The sequence below is a fragment of the Ruditapes philippinarum genome, unplaced genomic scaffold (genome assembly GCF_026571515.1).
Source record: "Ruditapes philippinarum isolate M1 unplaced genomic scaffold, ASM2657151v2 ctg2076_1_1_1_1, whole genome shotgun sequence".
NCBI classification, from domain to species: domain Eukaryota; kingdom Metazoa; phylum Mollusca; class Bivalvia; order Venerida; family Veneridae; genus Ruditapes; species Ruditapes philippinarum.
Genome location: NW_026861980.1, coordinates 126,662 through 149,261, shown reverse-complemented (window position 1 = coordinate 149,261; position 22,600 = coordinate 126,662). Strand labels below are relative to the sequence as shown.

General features: G+C 32.6%; 1 protein-coding gene across 1 annotated transcript; it reads left to right on the top strand.

The window, feature by feature from the left end:
* The first annotated feature begins 214 nt into the window (after positions 1-214).
* Positions 215-15,365, top strand: LOC132717532 (phosphatidylinositol transfer protein alpha isoform-like). The gene is made up of 10 exons (XM_060701019.1): positions 215-351; positions 2,282-2,312; positions 4,634-4,863; positions 5,911-6,010; positions 10,514-10,591; positions 11,432-11,512; positions 12,108-12,188; positions 13,083-13,178; positions 13,743-13,865; positions 14,927-15,365. The coding sequence occupies exons 1-10, from the start codon at positions 332-334 to the stop codon at positions 14,969-14,971; spliced, it is 885 nt and encodes a 294-aa protein (XP_060557002.1). The 5' UTR covers positions 215-331; the 3' UTR covers positions 14,972-15,365.
* Positions 15,366-22,600: the final 7,235 nt, after the last annotated feature.

Below are 22,600 nucleotides of genomic sequence, written 5' to 3'. Positions count from 1 at the left end.
ACAGTAATTCCGTGTAAAAATCTAGATTTAAAATATTTTGCACAAAAAAATTGTTGTTTAGGTGTATGAATAAAATTTGCCAATTCTGACCAATTTTAACACTGGTCACATGAAAATATGCCTACCGTGAAATAAGTGACGCGGAATGAGTAGTGTTGAGTATTCCTAAACTTATTGAAGGAATATATTTAGCGTTATTTAACCATGGTAGATCTTTTAAATTTAGTTGCTTTATACCGAAAAACCCGGAAGTTTCTCCGCAAATGACGTCATTCCGGTTCCTCCCAGCTGAAATTAGTGAAATACTGTTTTCATAAAACAGATTAGTACCATGGTGCTCATACACGAATAGTAAGTTTCTGTTGTGGTTTGTTTGAAGCATTTAGAACAAACGTCAATGAAAAAACAGATATGAAACTAAATCTTGCTTACAGGTCTTATTTCGACCGGCATTTTCATGGACCTTTTCACGTGGGATCGATCGAGTTTGAATTATGTTGCTAGTTATTAGTCATAGACATATAAAGAAATATTCGATTGTGTAATTCGCTTAGTTAAGATGCTTTGTGTGTGAATTTAAGAGCCATTTTGATCTCAAGTACATAGCGAACATATAAAAATTTCTAAATTTAGTTTTAAACTTTGCCCCAAACCGCCCACTTTATGGACCAAGCCATAATGTTCTAATTTTCCCAATAAGTGTGCCTTCTTACTCTTTATTTTATTCATTTAATTCTTTAATTTTGATGTGCTTATAATTAAATTGAAATGTTTATTCAAAGATAAAGGTGAAAGTAGTCCTTTAAATAAATTGTGGTGGCGCGATAGCTCAGTTAACTTAATTAGACCACTGACAGTCACTACTGTGGTCCCGGGTCTATCATGGGTAACACCCTTGGGCTTTTTGAGAGATGCTGTCCATGATTCCCTCTACCTAGAGGTGTCCTGGTAAGAAATCCTGGTAATCCTCGCATGTATCAGTTCTAAGCACTGGGCATGTATTGGTACCAAGGGGTCTATCCAATAAGAGCTAGGGACTGGTTCCTGGATTCCCATGTTTCTCACAGTTGTCTCTGAAGTGACTAGTCAAGAATCATGTCTTCATCCTGGCAAGGTGTTTGACATTAATGGTAGATAGATAGTCTGATTCAGATAGATAAATAAGATGTTTCTTTTTCTGTGACATTGCTTTGAGCTTGTGACTTCTGGACAATGCTATATTTGTCTTGTCAAAATTGTTTAAAAGCTCAAAACATTTTACCAAAGTAAAAATAATTCCCTTTGAATAAGAAACATTAACTGTCACACCTGAGAATAATGTTATATTAATTTTATTTTACATTAAAATCCTGTCATCACTTTCGTTTTGACTTTTGACACAGAGCTATATGAAAATGGAGAGGAAGCTATGGCATCATACATTTCAAATCTATATCAAGAATTTATAATCACGCAAGTTCACATTGTTGCAAGATTTTCTGAGACCATGTTTGACATAAAAATGAAATAAAGATTAAGAAGATGTAATTTATTCTCTGTAATGGATGAAAATGTCAACAAATTCTGTTATATAAAACAAGATGGCGGAATTTAATCAACTGCAAGGGCCAGTGAATCTCGCTCACATGATTGTGGGTCTGGATTTGAAAATGTTCTATTTTTAGAGCTTCTCATCCCTCTGTTATAATAGTCTCTGGTTTTGATTATCATTTACCACACAGACACCTGTTATCTGATTGGTTATTAGGAAACATAATTTAGACTGGTTATTATGAAGCATAATTTAGGGCTTATTTTTTGTCTATAGCATGGGCCTTTTATATGCCTTTTCCCCCTTAAAATTAGTTACAAAATATTTTTTTCTCTGAAAAAAATATTATTACTACATTGTATGTTACATTTCACAAAGTTTAAAGGTATGACACATTCCTCTATCTGTTGAATAAGGCCCTGGTATTTGAATGGGTAGTCCCAACAGAAGAACTATTTTTGAACCATTTTTAGCTGTCATCATGATCAACCACTAATGATATTTGCTTTTAACTTTTCATACTAATTTGAGAGCATACATGACACATGTAAGAGGCCACTATCCAAGGCCCATAACTCTAGGGAATAATTATTAAAAGCTGCTGGAGGTATTCACTTGAAACTTAATACATCACTTCTGGATCATAACTAGAGGTCACTATCCAAGGCTTAAAGCTCTATCATGGATTTCGACGGAATTATAGCCCTTTTTTCTTGTAAAAGTTAACTTTTTCTTTCAATTCTTTTGCAGCCGAGTGGTTCTTCCTATGACTGTGGAAGAGGTAAGCATTTTTTTTATAGATTAATTGCTTATTCTATTAAAATTATATACTAAGTGGGAACACTCAACAAATATACGTGATTCTTAATGATGAATTATCATGTATTATTCATATTGTCCGATTTTATTAATCCTTGCTCATTTATACGGTAACTGGGATTAGTGTGTACAATTAATAAGATTTCTATACTTAATATAGCTTTTCAGTAAAATGTCCATATAATGTACTGACAGTGCTGTAAATAAAAAGCTACATGTACTTGATGAGTTTATACATGTATTATGAAGTCTTTGTCTGGCATTAAATAGATATATATCCATAACTTAAGGTATTATACCAAAGTGGTCTGTGGGCGTCCATGGCTGAGTGGTTAAGGTGTTTGACTTCAAACAACTTGCCTCTCACCGCTGTGGGTTCGAATCCCTATTTGGACTTTGGATTCTTTCATGTGAGGAAGCTATCCAGCTAGCTTACAGAACGTTGGTGGTTCTACTCAGGTGCCTGTTTGTGCCTGAAATAATGCACGGAAGGGCACCTGAGGTCTTCCTCCCAGTAAAGCTGGAAGGTCCCCATATGACCTATACTGTGTCAGTGTGACGTAAAACCCAATAAAAAAACAACAACAAAAAACAAACCAAAGTGGTCTTGTATTGGGTTTGTAGCTTATTGGTCTTTATATTGAGGCTGCTCAGATCCTTATACATGTAAAAACATACTTTAAAAATATAGACACTTATCAGACTAGATAATCTACTCTTTTATATACTTGATGATTTTAGACTAGAGTATGTTCAATCAGATAGCAAAGTTTGAAGTACATATATTGTGAGTATAGACTGCTTTCAGTGCTTATTTTAGGGCCAATTCATTCGACTCCCCCTAAAAGTATGCATTGTTCCCCTATTTATGAAAAAGTAAAAAAATAACTATTTTTATTTTTTGAGACCTATCTTAATAGTGAGACAGAGAAGGGCATTGAAGTTTAAAATCTATTGTATCACAATTTGACTTAAAATGGATTGTTAAATCTTTTCTGAATCAGATTATCAAGTGTTTCGATGTTCTTTCTCTTTTGTATCATACTAGTACTATTCATAGGCGAAAATAAAAACATGTTTCCTGTTGCCACAATATATAACACTAGAAAAAAGGAACCGATGTACAAGCATCTGAATATGACTTTTCTATCATTATCTCTTTCCCTGTCATCACAAAAAGTAAAACCCAGGAAAAAAAAATGATCCACTGATGATGCACTGTGCATGTATTGGTATACAATTTAATTGTTTTCAATAGTACAAGTCTCCAAATTATGATACAATGAAATCAAAATCTGAGAGGCATTAGGATGTACATGTTGATTATGTTGTTAACTTGAATTATGATGACTTTCCTTGGAATAATGATGAAATTTACTGATAATCAGTTGAAACTATGATGAAATTATTTTGAATTATGACCAAGTCAATTGGAAATCCAATATAGTTAAAACAATATTGATGATGAGTTCCGGTACATGTATTAAAGTGGTAAATTAATAATTGTACAGAGGTTTTGTGGTCTGATGTGAATGATAGTGAATTAAATGTATGTTTGATTTAGTAGCATAAATATGGAATTAAGTAGAATAAAGTAATTTAAAGTGCTCATTAAGATTAAATATAAGTGAAGTTAAGCATGATTTCAATTTAAAGGATGCAAATGTAGGATGGAATAAAACTATGGCCCATGTTGTTTTATATTAATACATTTACATGCAAAGAAATTAAAGCTGCATACCTCCAGATGAACCAAAATATTTCTTGTAAATCACCCTGAGAAAATTCACTATACAAGAAGTAATTTTCATGTTACACTTTATGACTGATTTCTCAGTCTTGGAAGGGGTATTTTTACAATACATACAAGTATTCAGACCTATATATTTTTAATTATATAAAATTTTGTTCTGGTCACAATTTGTAAATTACTTACTATGTTCACTTGACAATACTTTTGAAAATATTTCATGAAAATTACCATGAATCTGTAGACATGCGGCTTTAAACTTGAGATGTGTACTGGTAAGAAACCCAGGTACATGTAATTCTCGCATGTATCAGTGCTATACACTGGGCATGTAAAAGAACCAAGGAATCTATTCAATAAGAGCTAGGGACTGGTTCCCGGATTCCCTTGTATCTCATAGCTGTGAGGTAAAGACCCTACTGGAAATAAGTGCTTGCACTTTCGTAGGTTATCCTTGACCGCCCGGTCCAAAGAAAATCAAATCAAATCAAACTGTTTTAAGACTAATATATGTATAATATCATTGATTGCAGTACCAAGTGGCACAGTTATATTCAGTAGCAGAAGCCAGTAAAGAAAATACCGGCGGTGGTGAAGGTATAGAAGTGCTCGTCAATGAACCGTTTGATTTGAACGAACTAAAAACAGATACAGATACGGCTCAGAATGATAACAAAATCTGTGCACCAGAAAAACCATTATTTGCCAATGGGAAAACATTCACTAAAGGACAATACACACATAAAATTTATCATCTTCAAAGGTAAGGAGATAAAGTTTTTGTGACCAATTAAATTGTGTGATTTAGACAAAAAATACTAAAAAGCGGAACCAAAAACATTTTTTTTTAATTTGCAAAAAAGACTGAACAAGATTTGTAAAAGAAGAGAGTTTTCACATTGTTATTCTATGTTGAATGGTAAAGCAACAGCCTGTTAATGTTTTATACACACATGACAAAACTTCTAAAGCCCCTATATTACAAATCGCTATGGTTACAGCTTGAACATTTTTATACACATAATACATAATAGTGTAACATCTTTTTTTATATTTCCTGTTTTATCACAAGATTTTTATAATCTCACATGAAAGTTAATTGAGTAATTAATATAGATGTGATACTAGTTCTCAACAATGGTCTTCTTATTTTATAACAATCTAAAAATACTGGATCAATTATTGTCAATTCTACTGTGTACTGTCTGGTTCTAATTGCTGGTTTAATATAGAAAACTCTGACCATCTTATGAGCAAATAGCTGTTATGTGACTATTTTATGCTGGGGCATAACCAACCTTAGTAGCATTCTTAAAGTCTGAAATCTCTTCTAAGAAGTTGAATGAATGTTGAGTTAGTTCTGTCTCAGCAAGCAATGTATTGATCACACGAGTACAGGTTACTAATTTTAGTAATTTACATCAAGATTTATATCACTTTTTATGAATTAGAAAATTCCAGTGGAGGTTTTGGTTGTAAGTTCTTTTTTCAAAAATATCAAAGAAATTCCCTTGAAATTTCAAACACACATGTCATTTTGAAATTTATGTCAATGGAAGGTCACAGTCCAAGACACATAACACTTGCATGGATTTTCTTTTTGTGAACACACTATACAGACACTCTTGTTCAACCATCAAGCTGTAAGAAAAGTCAATTTTAACATTGACCTTTTATTATTTAAATTTCTATATTGGGTGGGATATCTTTGAAAAATTATGAAAAGGGCCTGTAAATTTTCCATGGATAAAAAGGCAAACATTATTCACATGAAAAGCTAAATATATATATTTGTTCCATTTTATTTCAGTAAAGTTCCAGGATTTATCAGAAAAATAGCACCAAAAGGCTCATTAGAAATTCATGAAAAGGCATGGAATGCTTACCCATACTGCAGAACATATGTTTATGTAAGTATAATTATATTAATTAATATGTAACACACGTATTTTCACTTACAGCTCACTTTGATAAAAAATTGTGGATAGTTTTTTGCTCGACTATACAAAGTATATGGAGAGCTGTCCTACCCGCCCCGGCGTCCACGTCCAGATTTCAGATTAAAGTTTTGGTGCAGTAAAATATTTTTTATATAACTTTGTCATTTCTTAAGGTATCAACTTCAAACTTCAAATATATGTTTCTTATCATCAACCACATCTTATGTGACAAGGTTCATAACTCTAGCACCAATACTATCAGATTTATCTCCCCTTGAACTTAGAATTTTCCTTAAAAAATACTATTTTTAGCTCACCTGTCACAAAGTGACAGGGTGAGCTTTTGTGATCGCTTTTCGTCCGGCGTCCGTCCGTCCGTCCGTCGTCCGTCCGGCGTCCGTCGTCCGTCCGTAAACTTTTGCTTTAAATGACATCTCCTCATAAACCACTGAGCCAATTTCATCCAAACTTCACAGGAATGTTCCTTTGGTGATCACCTTTAAAAATTGTTCAAAGAATTTAATTCCATGCAGAACTCTGGTTGCCATGGCAACCGAAAGAAAAATCTTTAAATATCTTCTTTTAAACAACCCTAAGAGCTAGAGCTTAGATATTTGGCATGAAACATCTTCTAGTGAGTGTCTACCAAGTTTGTTCAAATAAAAGCCCTGGGGTCAAAATTGGCCCCGCCCCGGGGGGTCATTGATTTTCCCTATATGCATATAGTAAAAACTTGAAAAATCTTCTTTTAAAGAACCCAAAGAGCTAGAGCTAAGATATTTGGCATGAAACATCTTCTAGTGAGTGTCTACCAAGTTTGTTCAAATAAAAGCCCTGGGGTCAAAAATTGGCCCCGCCCCGGGGGTCATTGATTTTCCCTATATGCTTATAGTAAAAACTTAAAAAATCTTCTTTTAAAGAACCGTAAGAGCTAGAGCTTAGATATTTAGCATGAAACATCTTCTAGTGAATGTCTACCAAGTTTGTTCAAATAAAAGCCCTGGGGTCAAAATTGGCCCCGCCCCAGGGGGTCATTGATTTTCCCTATATGCATATAGTAAAAACTTATAAAATCTTCTTTTAAAGAACCCAAAGAGCTAGAGCTAAGATATTAAGCATGAAACATCTTCTAGTGAGTGTCCACCAAGTTTGTTCAAATAAAAGCCCTGGGGTCAAAATTGGCCCCACCCCGGGGGGTCATTGATTTTCCCTATATGCATATAGTAAAAACTTAAAAAATCTTCTTTTAAAGAACCATAAGAGCTAGAGCTTAGATATTTGGCATGAAACATCTTCTAGTGAATGTCTACCAAGTTTGTTCAAATAAAAGCCCTGGGGTCAAAATTGACCCCGCCCCAGGGGGTCATAGATTTTCCCTATATGCATATAGTAAAAACTTAAAAAGTCTTCTTTTAAAGAACCTAAAGAGCTAGAGCTAAGATATTTAGCATGAAACATCTTCTAATGAGTGTCTACCAAGTTTGTTCAAATAAAAGCCCTGGGGTCAAAATTGGCACTGCCCCAGGGGGTCATTGATTTTCCCTATATGCATATAGTAAAAACTTAAAAAATCTTCTTTTAAAGAACTCAAAGAGCTAGAGTTTAGATATTAAGCATGAAACATCTTTAAGTAAATATCTACAAAGTTTGTTCAAATAAAAGCCCGGGGGTCAAAACTGGCCCTGCCCCAGGGGTGTCATTGTTTTTAACTATATGTGTATAGTAAAAACTTTAAAAATCTTCTTTTAAAAAACCCAATGAGCTAGAACTTAGATGTTTAGCATGAAACATCTTCTTATGGGTGTCTACCAAGTCTGTTCAAATAAACAAATAAAAGCCCTTGGGTAAAAATTGGCCCGGGGGGGGGGGGGCCTATATACAGGTGAGCGACCTCAGGGCCATCATGGCCCTCTTGTTTACTGTTACTTCTTTATTTCTTAAGGGATCAACCTCATACTTGAAATATATGTACCTTATCATCATCAACATCTTATGTGACAAGGTTCATAACTCTAGCACCAATATTTTCAGATTTATCTCCCCTTGAACTTAGAGTTTTCCTTAAAAAATATTATTTTAAACTGTTACTTATTTATTTCTAAAGGGATCAACTTTATACTTCAAATATATGTACCTTATCATCATCCCTATCTTATGTTACAAGGTTCATAACTCTAGCACCAATATTTTCAAATTTATCTCCCCTTGAACTTGAATTTTCCTTGAAAAATATTATTTTTTACTGTTACTTATTTATTTCTAAAGGGATCAACTTCATACTTCAAATATATGTACCTTATCATCATCCACATCTTATGTGACAAGGTTCGTAACTGTAGCGAATTATCTCCCTATAAACTTAGATTTTTTCACTGGAAAAATGTTATTTTTTACTATAACTTTTTCAGTTTTAAAGGTATCTACCTCAAACTTCAAATACTTATTCCTTATCATCAATTACATTTTATGTGACAATGTTCATAACTCTTGAAGCAATATTTACAGATTTATCTCTCTTTGAACTTAGGATTTTCTTTAAGAAACTTCTTTACCTTTTAAGGTATCTACTTCAAACTTCAAATATATATTTCTTATCATTACACACATGTTGTGTGACAAAGTTCATAACTCTAGCGTGACTATTTTTAGAATTATTCCCCTTGATCTTGGAATTTATGTTAACAAATGTAATTTTTTTACTGTAACTTAATACATAATTATACATAATTGATTTTTCTTTCATAGTATTGTCCTCCTTACTGCGTCCAGTATTTTATTAGTCGAGCTTCGCTGTCTCCTGTGACAGCTCTTGTTTTCTTGCTTGTCTTTCTTTCATGCTAACAAAAATCAAGAATTTGTTTAACTTCCAAGGATAACGGTATTTTGATACTTCTTCTAATGCCTATCTGTAAAAACTGGTTTGATTGCATGGCTAAAAATAGTTTAATTGGAAAATCTGAATTATAAAGAAGGCAAAACATATATGGTCATCATCAGATTTACATGGAAGAAATAAGTAGATCTGAACTTTAGTCAGATTGAATTGGTACACTGTACATGTAAAATTGTTAAATAATAAAGAATTAATTCTGATATAGGTTTTAATATAAAATCACGCTGGAAAAACAATGTATGACATATTAAGTCTGTATTATCTACCTTCTTAGGTCATCCTAGGAGACAACTGTAGTATACAATACTTTGTTATTTAGTCAAATTATTATTTGATATATTCAGAGGATTAAGTAAATTTAATTAGGTATGTGTGTATAGAATATGGAGAGATTAATTGATTTAAATACACAATGTCAACCAAACATTGACTAATGATTTATGACAATTGACAAAGTGTTTTAAGTGCCCTACTTGTGACTAATTTTTGACTTCCGGTCAGTTTGTTGTAATAATGATGATATGGTTAAATAGCTTTGAATATAATACATAATCCAAGATGAAATAGGATAAATGTTGTAATATTAATAATTACCAAAGTCTGTAATTGTATGATACATTGTATCTGTGTAAAGAAATTTTATAACACCGGTAGGTTTCAACTTTTCCTTTTCGTCCACACAACACTGGTAGCTTTAGAATTAAAAGGTTAAAGGTCACATTAACCATAGCATTATGCTATTAGCTAATATAGATCAATAATCTTTCACTCGAGTCACCCAAATCTGTGCGATAGATATGCCCTGACTTGCCCTTTGTAATTGGAGATTCAGGGATTCCATTATTAAACCTCAAGAGTTTAAGAAGACTTTGTGGTTGTGTTGGTTACACTGTCTTTATACATGTGCACTGGTATACAAGTTGACTGGTATACAAGTGAACTGGTATACAAGGGCTGGTATACAAGTGAACTGGTATACAAGGGCTGGTATACAAGTGGACTGGTATATAAGTGGACTGGTGTACAAGTGGTCTGGTATACAAGTGAACTGGTAATGGTATACAAGTGGCTACTGTGAACTGGTATACAAGTGGACTGGTATACAAGTGAACTGGTATACAAGTGGATGAGTATATACACATGTCATTATCACACATGCATTGTGAGATCTGACAATGTTTGTTTCTAGCTTGAGTTCTCAATGAATAGGGAGAGCTATTTCTCAGGCAGTTGTGACGGTCACACTTTGCTAATGTTTTTGTGTGCATGTTGGTATTTCCAACTCTACTGACAGGAATAGATTGAAACTTAAAACACATATTTGAGAGCATAAAAGGAGGTCACTATCCAAGGCTCATAACTTTAACATGGATTTTGAAAAAGTAATGGTCCATTTTGAAGATAGAAATTTCTACATTATCAAGGCTCTTGTTTTACTATCAAGCACTGAGAATAGTTGAGCGTGCTGGTCTACGGACAGCTCTTGTTAGTGTAAGGACATTATATGGAATAGTTACATTATTTCAGCTGTATTAGACTTGTATTGATTGACAACAATTTTGTTTTGATTTGTTTTTCAGAATCCAGGTTATATGAAAGAAGGTTTTTACATTATGATAGAAACAATGCATTATGGGGACCGAGGTACAACAGGAAATGTAAGATCTATTATGTAAATGTTTTAGATTTATCACCAGACTTCTTATGACATTTACATAAATGTATGCAAATACATAGTCTAAAACCAGTTGTACTATCAAAGCAAAATGACAGACTATTTAGATATAGAACTTGTCTTACACTGGAAAACTTGTAATCAATATTGTTTATATGTGCAAAATAAAAATATATTTCCCCCCCTCTGAAGAATGGCCAGCTAAAGTCATTGCAACTCATATTTTATTGTAAGGCAAAAAGGATTCTATTTACTGTTACCAGTACCATAATAAATTTGTGACATTGACTTGGTTTTTGTTGAAAAGTTGTAACTTTAAAGGTTTTCCTTATTGAAGATAAAATTGTAGTGTCTAGTTAGACTGCACAGACTGGCCATGCTTAATACTGGTTATCTAACATATCATTTAAACTGTAAGGATTAATGAAATAGGAGAGAATTACATGAGTAAGCTGTTCTAATGGGTTGTTTCCCTTTCGTCTCTAGTGCAATCCATGCTTGCAGGGTTAATGTGAAGACAACTCTATTCAATGAGAGTGACACTACCCTCCAGAGTGTCACATTTGAGTTATTTACCTTTTATGATATACATTCTTTAGAATGCATTTAAGAAAATGTTAAAAAAAAAACAACAGCAAGGGAATTACTTTTCTTTCAGAATAGGCGTATGAATACAACATCAATGCTCATAAACAATGTTATGTCTCTAGTGATATTCTTCTGTTGTAACTTTCTGTTTTCTTTCCTAAGAAAACTTATAGGTACTGTGTATAATAAAGCTGTATATTTCATTGAAAACATGATTACCATTTCTATATTTCAGATACACGGGCTAGAGGGTCAAGATTTAACATCGAGGAATGTAACAACCATAGATATAGCTAATGACCCCATTAGTAGCAAGGTCAGTAAAATAATCAATATACTGGTGAACTAGTTAAGACAGTCTTACTAAATCTTGGCTTGGTGAATATTAGATAATATTATTAGATATGAAAATAAGCAGTATGCAGTTTTGAATAAGGAAGATGAAATTTCACAAAGATGTGGCACTAAATTGTTGCATCTTCTGCCATTGTCAGTATTTTAATGAACATTAATACACTTGTTACTATATAAAAGAAACAAAATTGCCAATGATTTCAACTGATTTTGAGTGTCACATGATCGATTATGAGTAACACAGGTTCGAGCTCTATTTGGTATTTTAATAGACACACATAAAAAGTGTTTAAGAAAATATTTAATTTCAGCTCAATATTGCAAAATATGTGAAATGATCTAACCCTTTAAATTGGTGGAACCAAAAGTGATTAGTCTTTGCCACCAGTATAAAATCAGGCCAGCTTGCAAGTCTGTGCAGTCTGGCAGGCTCTATATTTTTGGTGGATCAATATTAAATTTACCTTGATGTCCCCGATATTGAGAATTGATAGTCCCAGCAAGTCCATTAAACAGATTCAGCAGGTTAAGGATTTCTAAAATATTTTTTATTACAGGATTACAAGAAAGAATTTGACCCAAAATTGTTTAAGTCAGAAAAGACTGGGAGAGGTCTGCTGGTAGAGAAAGATTGGATGGTGAGTATTCAAGTTATCTTAGGTTTTATTAATTAACTTTCCAATATAAGGCACGTTTTTACTTCAAATTTAAGGCTAATATGAAGTTCACCACAACATTATGAACATAAAACAGGGCCACTATGCAAAAAGTATGGCCTTTATGAGAAATCTCTGCTATCTATTATGAGATTGGAGATTTTTGATTGGCTCTCCAGCTCCGCATTTATTATGAATCTGCCTTTTTTCTAACCACCTGAACTGGTAAAGGGTGAGCTATTAGAAATCAATGATTGTCTGTTAGTGTATAAAAAATTATTTTAGTTTGATTGTACTGGAAGATATTGAAACACTCTCGAATCCAGTCCTGGAACCAACCAGTACTTAGCAATGTGTTTAAAATTTCTTGCTTATGGTAACAACGGCTTGCCTCTGACGGGGTTTGAATCCACGCGGCCTGCAATCCTTAGATTACTAGTCGAACTCTTTAACGACTCAGCATGGTGTGCCATAATTGTTGTCTGTCCTGCAATGTTGGCTCCCATTTAAAACAGAAATACTTGCCAAAGTTAGTAAAGAAATTAAATTGAAAATCAATATGATTCTTAATTTTGATTCAGTGAAAAGCATACAAAGCTTTTATTTTTGGGTCATTTTACACAATAAGCAGGAATATTCTTAAGAAAAGGAGTGAGGCAATGATCTGAAATTTGCATGCTTAGTTATTGGTCCAGATCTACATTGAAGGGTTCACAAGTCTCAAAAAAAAAATATCTACCCTTTCATATAAAAAAAACCTTTGTGGAGCCATTTTATAATTAAATCATATCTGTGTCAATGATGTTGCCCTTTTTCTTTTAAAATAAAAGAGGTGTATCACTTATTATTTAAACAAATATTGTTCTTTTTCTTCAGAAATCTGTTGAGCCTGTGATGTGTGCGTACAAACTAGTTACGATAAAATTTAAATGGTTTGGACTTCAAGGAAGAGTAGAGAGTTTTATAAATAGAGTAAGTTTAATTGGATACATATTGCCTATTTAATTGTAGTAAAATCATTTTAAAAGTAAGAAAGATATCAGCATGAATCTTGAAATACTTGTTTGTCATAATAAGGCACAGTTGAAAGACAACGTGACTATTCTGAAAGCTATATTGTTGGAGTTATGCCCCTTTTTAATGTAGAATTTTTGTCATAATTGCCTATTATTAGTAGGATGAGTCTGATGACTTCAAATCTGTTGACTTGGAACTATCATGACAAGGCACAGTTATCCTGAAATCATTACTTTTAGGAGTTATGTCCCTCCTTAACATAGAATTTTTGTCAATGTTGCTTTTTTAATTTTTTATTTAATTAATTTGGAACTATCATGGCAAGGCACATTTGTAAGACAAGGGACATTATCCTGAAATCATTACTTTTAGGAGTTATGTCCCTTTTAAACTTATACTATTTATAAAAATCAGTTATTGATAGTGATTGCCCTTTATAGACGAGAGTTAACACTCCATGCAGTGCTCTTGTTTAATATCTATACATTTCTTATTCATAATGTACATTTATATTTTCAGCAAGAACACAGATTATTCACAACATTTCATAGACAAGTGTTTTGTTGGACAGATAAATGGTATGGAATGACAATGGCAGATATACGAGCTATAGAGGAGGCCACAAAGAAAGAATTAGATGACGTAAGTGTTTAATGTGTGTCTCATAGGATGAGAAAAATGTGCAGCTTGTCCAGGTCTTAAACCATTGATCTTCAAAATAGGTCTTGCAGCTCTTAACGATGTAGCTTCATAACTGCTTACAGATATTCCTCTCTAATAATTATTGTACTTATACCATGACATTATCTCCACATGTATTAATATCATATAGAACATTGGATTCTGAGCTTAAAACTATTATGGCCCCACATTAAGCACAAGAGGAGAAGCAAAGAACGATGTGCAATCTGACCTCAACACAACCCTAGGTCTTTTGGAACACCATCCTGGCTGAGCTACTTGACTACTTAACACATTTTCATTTAAGTTTATGATCAGTTCCATACTATAGCATATTCCCCCTATGTATTGAATATGAACCACAAATTTCTATTCAGGAATAGAAAACATTTACATTGACTAAGAGGTAAAATCTGTTGGGTGCCACATGTAGCAGGGTGAGAAAAAATGTCCCGTCTGACTTGGACCAGATCCAAGGATTGTGGGAACACCATTTCTCAGTACTTCAGAGATACATGTCTGTTAAGAATTTTGAATTATCTGTTATGTATCATAACATGTGAAATATTGACTTATTTCCAATTTGAACAACATCTGAAAGAATTTTTTCTTAAACTTACAGCAGCATGCCTCAAGATGATTGAAAATATTTCAATGAATCAAACTTGTTAAAATTTACTAAGATTTTAGGCAAAGTAGAAAGATTCAAGTAATAATTTACATGTTATGAGCGATTATTGGTGAATTTTTCCTTATGTGTAACTATATTTCTACTGCGTTACTAACGCAGTAAGGGCATGTTTTGCATATTTTGACCTCTTTTTGTAATAAACGTGGGTTGTAACTGCCATTAATAATGTGTAAAATGATTCCTTTTGGTTACTATACAATAATATACATTTAATTTAATTTTCAAAATTTTCATGAAAATAAGCATTTATCTGGAGGCATGCTGCTTTAAGAGCAATTTTCCTGGTACTGTTTGAAATTGTAGTTCACATTATATATTGTATTTATTTCAGCAAAGACAGCATGGTGAACTTCGGGGAATGAAAGCTGAAGATTGATGTATGGATAAATACCTAGGGCAGCTTACAGAATTACGTGTGTACAAGTGGAGAAGTTGTTGTGTTTTAGTTAGACCTTTGGTACTGTATGTACGGAGGTTGTTCATGATCATTACCTCCCCACCTTGTCTCACAGCCTTCAACTTGATCTTCTCTCTAGTGACTATAACATTTCCAAACTTACAGAAAGAAAAAATCTTGATAATTTCATAATTTCTATGTTTATTTTACAACAAATTAGATTATAATGCTTAGTCTTGGTTTTAAATTTTTTGTATGCAATTCATTAACGTAAAAGATATATTTATAAAAAAAAGTGTGGACTTGATTAGGTTGTTTCTGTTTGAGAATTTTACATTTAGTTTAGGGTATCCAGTTTTAGGAAGCAGAAGTACTCATGTTGTTGTACGGTCAGTCAGTCCTTCCATTTAATCTATATCTAGTGAACTTTATAGTCATATCAAACATGTTGTCCGCAATATCTTGTGATAAATTTATTCCTTGAAGTAAATAAACTTGTTATATAACTCTGATTTCAACAGGAACAAAATCACACAAAGAAATAAATGCATGTTTTTTTCAAACCTAACTATATGTCATATATTAAATAAAATTTAGCAAAATTTAATGCCCTCTGTATCCTAATTTTGTTTGTATGATAGAAAAAAGAACATGATCAGCTTACGGAAATTATATGTTGATAGAAATTCTAAAAATGCCCATGAAAATCTAACTTCAATGGGCCATGTATGGTGAAGAATACAAAAATATCATCATCCCACTCTTTGTTAATTATGTTTTAAAGCTTTCACATTTATTTTTCCCTTTTGGAAAATACAAAATAACTGAATTTGCTTGTTATTTATAGGTACTCTTCTTTCTTTTGTTAAAAAACTCACATGATGTCATCACATGATGTCAATAGATGTCATCCATAATTGTTTGTGATTTTATGCACTTTGTGTAGAGAAAAGTACAGTGTGTTATTTTTATAATTTTATTAGGAATGTAGAGAAAGTTGACAGATGTTTTGTTTATAAAAAAAAAGCTGGTCTCTTGCTGTTGTTGTTGTTATAGTTTGTTTCCCCATTGAGAATACTTTTTGTATCGTGCGTTCTTTGAGACTATCCCTGCCTCTGTTATAATACTGTTGACTGCTTTAGCTATTTGGTTATATATTACTGGTAAAGTCATAATGCTTTATATTAAGTCATATTTCTGTTAAAACATTCCATAATCTAATGCCTTAGCATTTTCATGTTTAAACTTCTTTGTGAGTTTACTGAAAGCAATTTGTCCCGAATGAGCTTGACAGTTTACTAAGAGAACTATATTTTGAGATAAGTGACCTCCATGGCACGAGTAGTTATAGTTGCTTACTTTGAATTACTGGCTCCTTACCACTAGGGGAGGTTCAAATCCCAAAAGGGATATGCTTCTTCCACGTGAGGACTGTACATCTTGCTAACAGAAGGTCAGTGGTTTTTATAATGCACATAGGATTTTTTAAGGTCTTCATTCACCAGGAATTGCTGAAAAGTTGCCCTATGACCTTCACAATGTCAATGCCACTTAAAATCTAATTAAAATGTTTTGAGCCAAGTAAGGCACAGATATTCTACTGTTTAAACATGGTTTGATTTGTACTGTTGGTTTTGTTTATATATTTCTGATGGTCTATTTCTAATTACATACCATGATTTTATAATGCAAACTAGATTATTACAACAAATTGTAAACAATTTATTGTAAAACTAAGAAAGGGAGACAATCACAGCAAGAGAGCCAGTGTTGTATTTTCTTTATGTATATACACTTTATTTACACCAATTTAATTCACCTGAGGTTATAGGTGAGCTATTGTGATCAAAAATGTTTGTTGTCTGTTTCATATGTATACTTAACCAACAACAACTTGCATTTTTTTTTGTACAAACAAAATGGAAGAAAAAAAATGGAATGAGCAATCCAGGGTTATAATGACCCTATTGTTATTTTATTTTGTGCGTTTACCTCATCATATTTATATTCTATACTTCATAGATCATCATATCTTACTGTGTGAGATTTACATTCCTTACAATGCTGACAAGTATAATGACTTGCCCAAGCACCACCAGTATAAAGTCATAGGAGAGCCAACTCATTAGTGAAGTCTGACCTAACTTTATATTGCTGGCTGCAATATAGCCTTTTTTGCGTCGGGAAATCAAATATAGTGACAATGGAAAGTTCCATTGTTCAAAGCAGGGCAAAAGGGGGCAATGAAAAATTCCATTTTCTAAGCCCAGCAATAAAGTGACAATTTAAAGTTCCATTGTTCAAAGCCGGGCAGTAAAGTGACAATGAAAGTTTCATTGTTCAAAGTATGTCAAGTAGTGACAATGAAAAAATTCCATTATAAAAGCCAGGCAATAAAGTGACTATGGAAAGTTCCATTGTTTAAAGCAGGGCAAGTACGTTATACAAATTCAGCAAGATAAGGCTTAAAGCTACACATCTCCAGATGAATTTACAAATTTTCCACACAAAAAAAATCACTATTTTTTATTGAGAAATAAATGTTAGTTAAGTGTATAAAGCTATATATCTGCTGGGTATATTTAAATTGTTTGAATTTTGAAAAAAATATACTTCCAAAAGAAATATGTTAGCATATATCCTTAAGAGCCAATGGTACATTTGCAAAATCATAGCTAAAGGTTAAAATCATCCTTAAAATAGCATAATATTTTGTTCAGGAACATTTTTTTCTGTTTATGCACAATAGTCATGTGTACAGTATTTAATAACAGTGACAGTTTATGTAAAATATCTGCGGGAATGGAACATAATAATTTTTTCTAAAAATATATTCTATAGAAATATTTTATTAGATATAACTTTATACCATTTAACAATCTAAATTGCATTGCATAATATGATTGAATTTGCTTAGTTATTACCATTTTCTCTTACATTGTTACTTAGGAAATACAGACTTTAATTGTATATTTCAACATCTCACATTTATTTAATTTTTATGAGTTTTTAAGTTCCTAAGGCTAATATATTATATTATAAATTTATTTGTGTACTTGACAAAATTTTTACTATAGGTAACAATTTCTAAATTTTTATGAAAATTTGCATGAATTTAGGAGTGTGTAGTTTTGATATATTGTTGAGATATGTGTAGATTTTTTGTTGAAACATATTACATTGTAGTTAACATGATCTACATAGCAGTTAACATGATCTCTTTAATGCCTTATTTGATCACTATGGCATCAAGGAACAGATATGTTAATGCATAAAGGGTACCCTTACATTCTATACCTTTACAAATTTTTCACCAAGAATAAGGCACCAAAATTTTTGTTCTCTGTAAATTGCCTGAATTCTTCATCGTCTTTTCATTTTCACTCCAATATATTATTACGAAGGCTTTGTGCAAAAGGGTTGTAACTTGTATTAAATAAGGAAGGAGTTACGACCCTTTCACACCAAGCTGTCACACCAGGCTTAATTGTTGAATGTTTTGTTTTTCTGGCTCTAACACTGGTACATTTACTTGTTTCTAAAGTGCTAATATTTTGATGCTTTGCTGAACTAATATTTGTTAAGGCATTTCTGGTGATAGATAAACAAATTTACATTATACAATAGTTTTATATTAATTGTTTTTTCATTTGAACGGCCAAGTTGATAAAATTGTTTGAATTTTAGTATTTATACAATGCTGCTGTGAAAGGAGGGATGAAGTTATTAGGGGTAATATTAACATCCCCTTCATAAGACATACCCTATGTTTAACACTGGAATATAAGTACCAGTTACAACCATGATCCAATTTGTGTTTTTGTTGATTTTTCTTCATTTATCATTTAAACTCTTCATATAAATAATTATATATTTCTCTAGTGTTTGAGATTTTCATTGTAGGATTTTGTTTTTAAATTGATACGTTTTTTGTTGTTGTTTTTTTTTTTACTAAATTTCAATATTTGTAGGGGAAATTTAGAAATGATTTTGTTAGTCATTTTTTCCAGTACATTTCTATGATGTATAAACATTTACTAAAATGAAGATTGCCATTTGGAAATGCATTGTAATCTTTGTCAAAATCATGTAGTAATTTGGTTACTTTTGATAATTCATTTTGATTCTTTTGATAATGAAATGTAAGTAGTTATATTTGTTATTTTCTTATTTTTTATTGCATGTTGTTGGCTCTTTATACATAGCCAAACATTCATAGTCAAAATATTTTATTTTAAGAGACCACCTTTAGGTAAAAGCCACAATCACAAGGGAGGTCATTTATAGCCACTGTTTTTCTGTACTGTATGCTCAGGTAAAATGTACTTTACCTGTATTGTGTATTATAAAATATAAAATATTCTAGCATTAAGGGAGTATAAATTCTAGCAGGAATGGAAAATAAAGAAGACCATTAAAATGGCTGTCAAAAAATTCAAATAGTTTAAAATGCAACCACAATTGTTAAGTTTATACAAATTTGAAACCAATTCCAGTTACAGTACTGGTACTGAACGATGAATATACAGTTTCCTCACTTGTCAACTAGTGCTAGTGGAGTAAGTCCCAAAGTTAGCATCAACGTGTAAACAACGGCAGACAGAGAAACTTTAGAAACACCTGTTTCTAGCAAAGACTAGAAAAAAAAGCTGTCGGTCCATAGTTAACTATAGTGTTATTTTTAAATGTAAGTACTCATACAATGTATCATTAGATAATATAGGTACACATTACCAGTCCCTGATTAAAAAAACTACTTTTTCTGATCAATATACAAATATTTATGTATTTATTGTTTTGCTCATATTCCTCAACTTGTGTTGTTGTTAATAAGTATTTTAATTTATATTTTCATCTTGCGACATGGGTGGTGTTTATGTAAATCATGTGTTGATATTTGCTTCACTGTCATTCAGTCTATACACAAAAAAAATAAAATTATTCAAATACTGGACATCTGCTGTATACATTGCTCATTTTTTGTTTGTTTTTATTTTTAATACATTGTATATGAAGAAAAATATCCTGATATAGTCAACTGTTGTTTAAAATGTTATGAAGCTCCTGAGGCCTGTCTTATCAAGTATCCTTATGTACGTACGTGAATCATACGATTTTGGCGGTGTTTTATCAAATGCCGCAGATATCCTTAATCGTACTTTATGGTGAAATGCTGTATTAATAATGTACAATTTGTAAGAACATCATATGTAAACAGCTAATTTAACCTTACATTGGTGATATTTAAGGGACCGTCCGTGACGGAGTGGTTAAGGTCGTTGACTTCAAACCACTTGCCCCTCACACCACATCAAGTAGGGGACTTTTTAATTCTTACAGCATCGAGCTTACGCAAAGTCAGTGGTTCTACTCATTTGCTTAATCGTGCCAGAAATAAAGGACGGAGGGGCACCACCCGAGGCCTTCATCCACAACTAAAACTGGAAAGTTGGAATATTACCTTAACATTGTTGGTGCGGCAATAGTGATATTTAGAAATAGTTATTCTACTGTGTTGCGCATGCTGTGTATTTATGATGGTAACATCGGTTAATTATGTCATTTTGATTGCAAACTAAGCTAGTGTGGATAATTGTGTATGTGTGAGAATAATACAGTAATATCTATGTATTTTATTTGGTGTTGAAAGTTTCTACCAAGTCCAAATTTCTGGTTCTTATCGGCACCTAAGCGTGCCTGAAATAATACATAGAGAGGCACCTGAGGTCCTCTTCCACCAGTTAAGCTTCAGCATTGACCTTAACAATGTTAGTATGACTTAAACACAACCAAACTGATTGACAATGTGTGCTAATCTATATATGAAATGGAAAAACAGTTTATTCACAAAGTCCATGAAATATTGTTTCAGTCTTGACTGAATATTTGCACCACTACTGAAAATCTAACAAATAAGGATAACGGTTGGCCTATGGCTATTTAGGGTACAGCAGTTGCTGGGCCGTTTAGATACGTCTGTGGCGGAGCAAGGTTGTCTAGTACTGGTGTAACTCTCCAGGAGCGATGATAAGGAAACTACTATATGACTGAAATACTGTTGGGAAAAGGCGTAAAATGAAACAAACAAACAATACGTATGTGGTCGTGTGGTTAAGCTTCAAACAAATTGTCCCTCACCGCTGTAGGTTCGAATCCCGCCATGGACTTCGGATTATTTCATGTGAAGAAGCTATACAGCAAGTTTATGGAACGTCGGTGGTTCTACTCGCGTCCGAAATAATGGACGGAGGGGCACATGAGGTCTTCCTTCACCAATAAAGCTTGCAAGTCGTCACATGACATGTGCCGTGTTGGTGCTAGTTAAAATCCATCGAAAAAAGACCGTTAACATCCCTTAGATGATCTTGTGACTGATATAAAAAATAGAAATGGATCTGGATTAACCTTATTAACATAATATAACAAGATATCTTTTCACTTGTACAACATGTAATTTTTGATCTAATACACGTATACATACACATTTATTACATTCTGGATCTAACATTATATATAGCCAAGGTCTAACATAGATACCATGTAAAACCAACCTAAAATGTAGTTCATAGCTACGAAATAAATACTTTCGCAAATAGGTATATTCATAATATACGAGACAACACTATTTTACTAATAAAAAGATATGTAAATCGGGATTTATCTTGATTTTAAAGATTTTAAGAGGTTTCATTGTGCTCCGAGACTTATCACTTTGCCAACCATTCCCTGTAAAAAAATTCAAGATTTTTCTTTAACGGTGATAGAAATATCAAATATATCTTTTAAAGCATTTTTAGCACAAATGAAACCCATTTCTGTTTAATTTTGTCTGTTTAGCATAATCAGTGTTTGACGTGTTAAAAACAGTATTCAAATAAGATTATCTGGGACCAAAATTTAAATTATCTCAAAATGTAAGAACTGACGCATACCACGTCACCTCCCAAAATCTCCGTAAACTGTAACATAACATTTTAACCATTTGAATATTCCTTATGTGTCTGTATGTAAAAAATAAGGACAATTTACAATCAAATATCTGCAATCAAGCTAGATTTGTGCGATTCTGATACCACAACTAGGCAGCACATGAAAACCCTTGATTTGAATTTGTAACGAAATGACCTTCAATGTGTCTTAAGGACAATAGTACAGCAGGTAGCGTACTCCTATAATTGATCTCCATTTTGAAACACAATGTCTCAGTGATCTCCAGTAAAAACTGGCACACTCACGAATCGTCAATAGGAAACTGACCCATTCACGGGAGTTCCAAGTGGAAACTGGGCCCACCAACTCATCGTTCTCAAGTTGGAAACTCGCTGACTCAAGGAACTAAAGTTAAAATTGGCCGACTCAAGGATCTCCACTCACCGGTACTCCAGCTAGATAGATTCTAATTAGATGCTCAGACATTTTAATGTAATGTCAACATATTTTAAGGGTTTTCAGATGTAAATTATTTACAGAAACTTTCATTGTATTTCCTCAATGTCTCCATGGAAACACGATAATATTTTCGAAATTATTCAAAAACGTACAAAGCACGCGTACACACATTCACACACAATATATTTAAAATATTCGCTGATGAAAAGATGAAAAGTT

Coding starts and splice junctions, on each gene's coding strand:
- LOC132717532 (XM_060701019.1), top strand. CDS start 332: ATGGTGCTCATACACGAATA. Junction 2,313..4,633: donor TTCCTATGACTGTGGAAGAG/GTAAGCATTTTT, acceptor CATTGATTGCAG/TACCAAGTGGCACAGTTATA. Junction 11,513..12,107: donor ATGACCCCATTAGTAGCAAG/GTCAGTAAAATA, acceptor TTTTTATTACAG/GATTACAAGAAAGAATTTGA.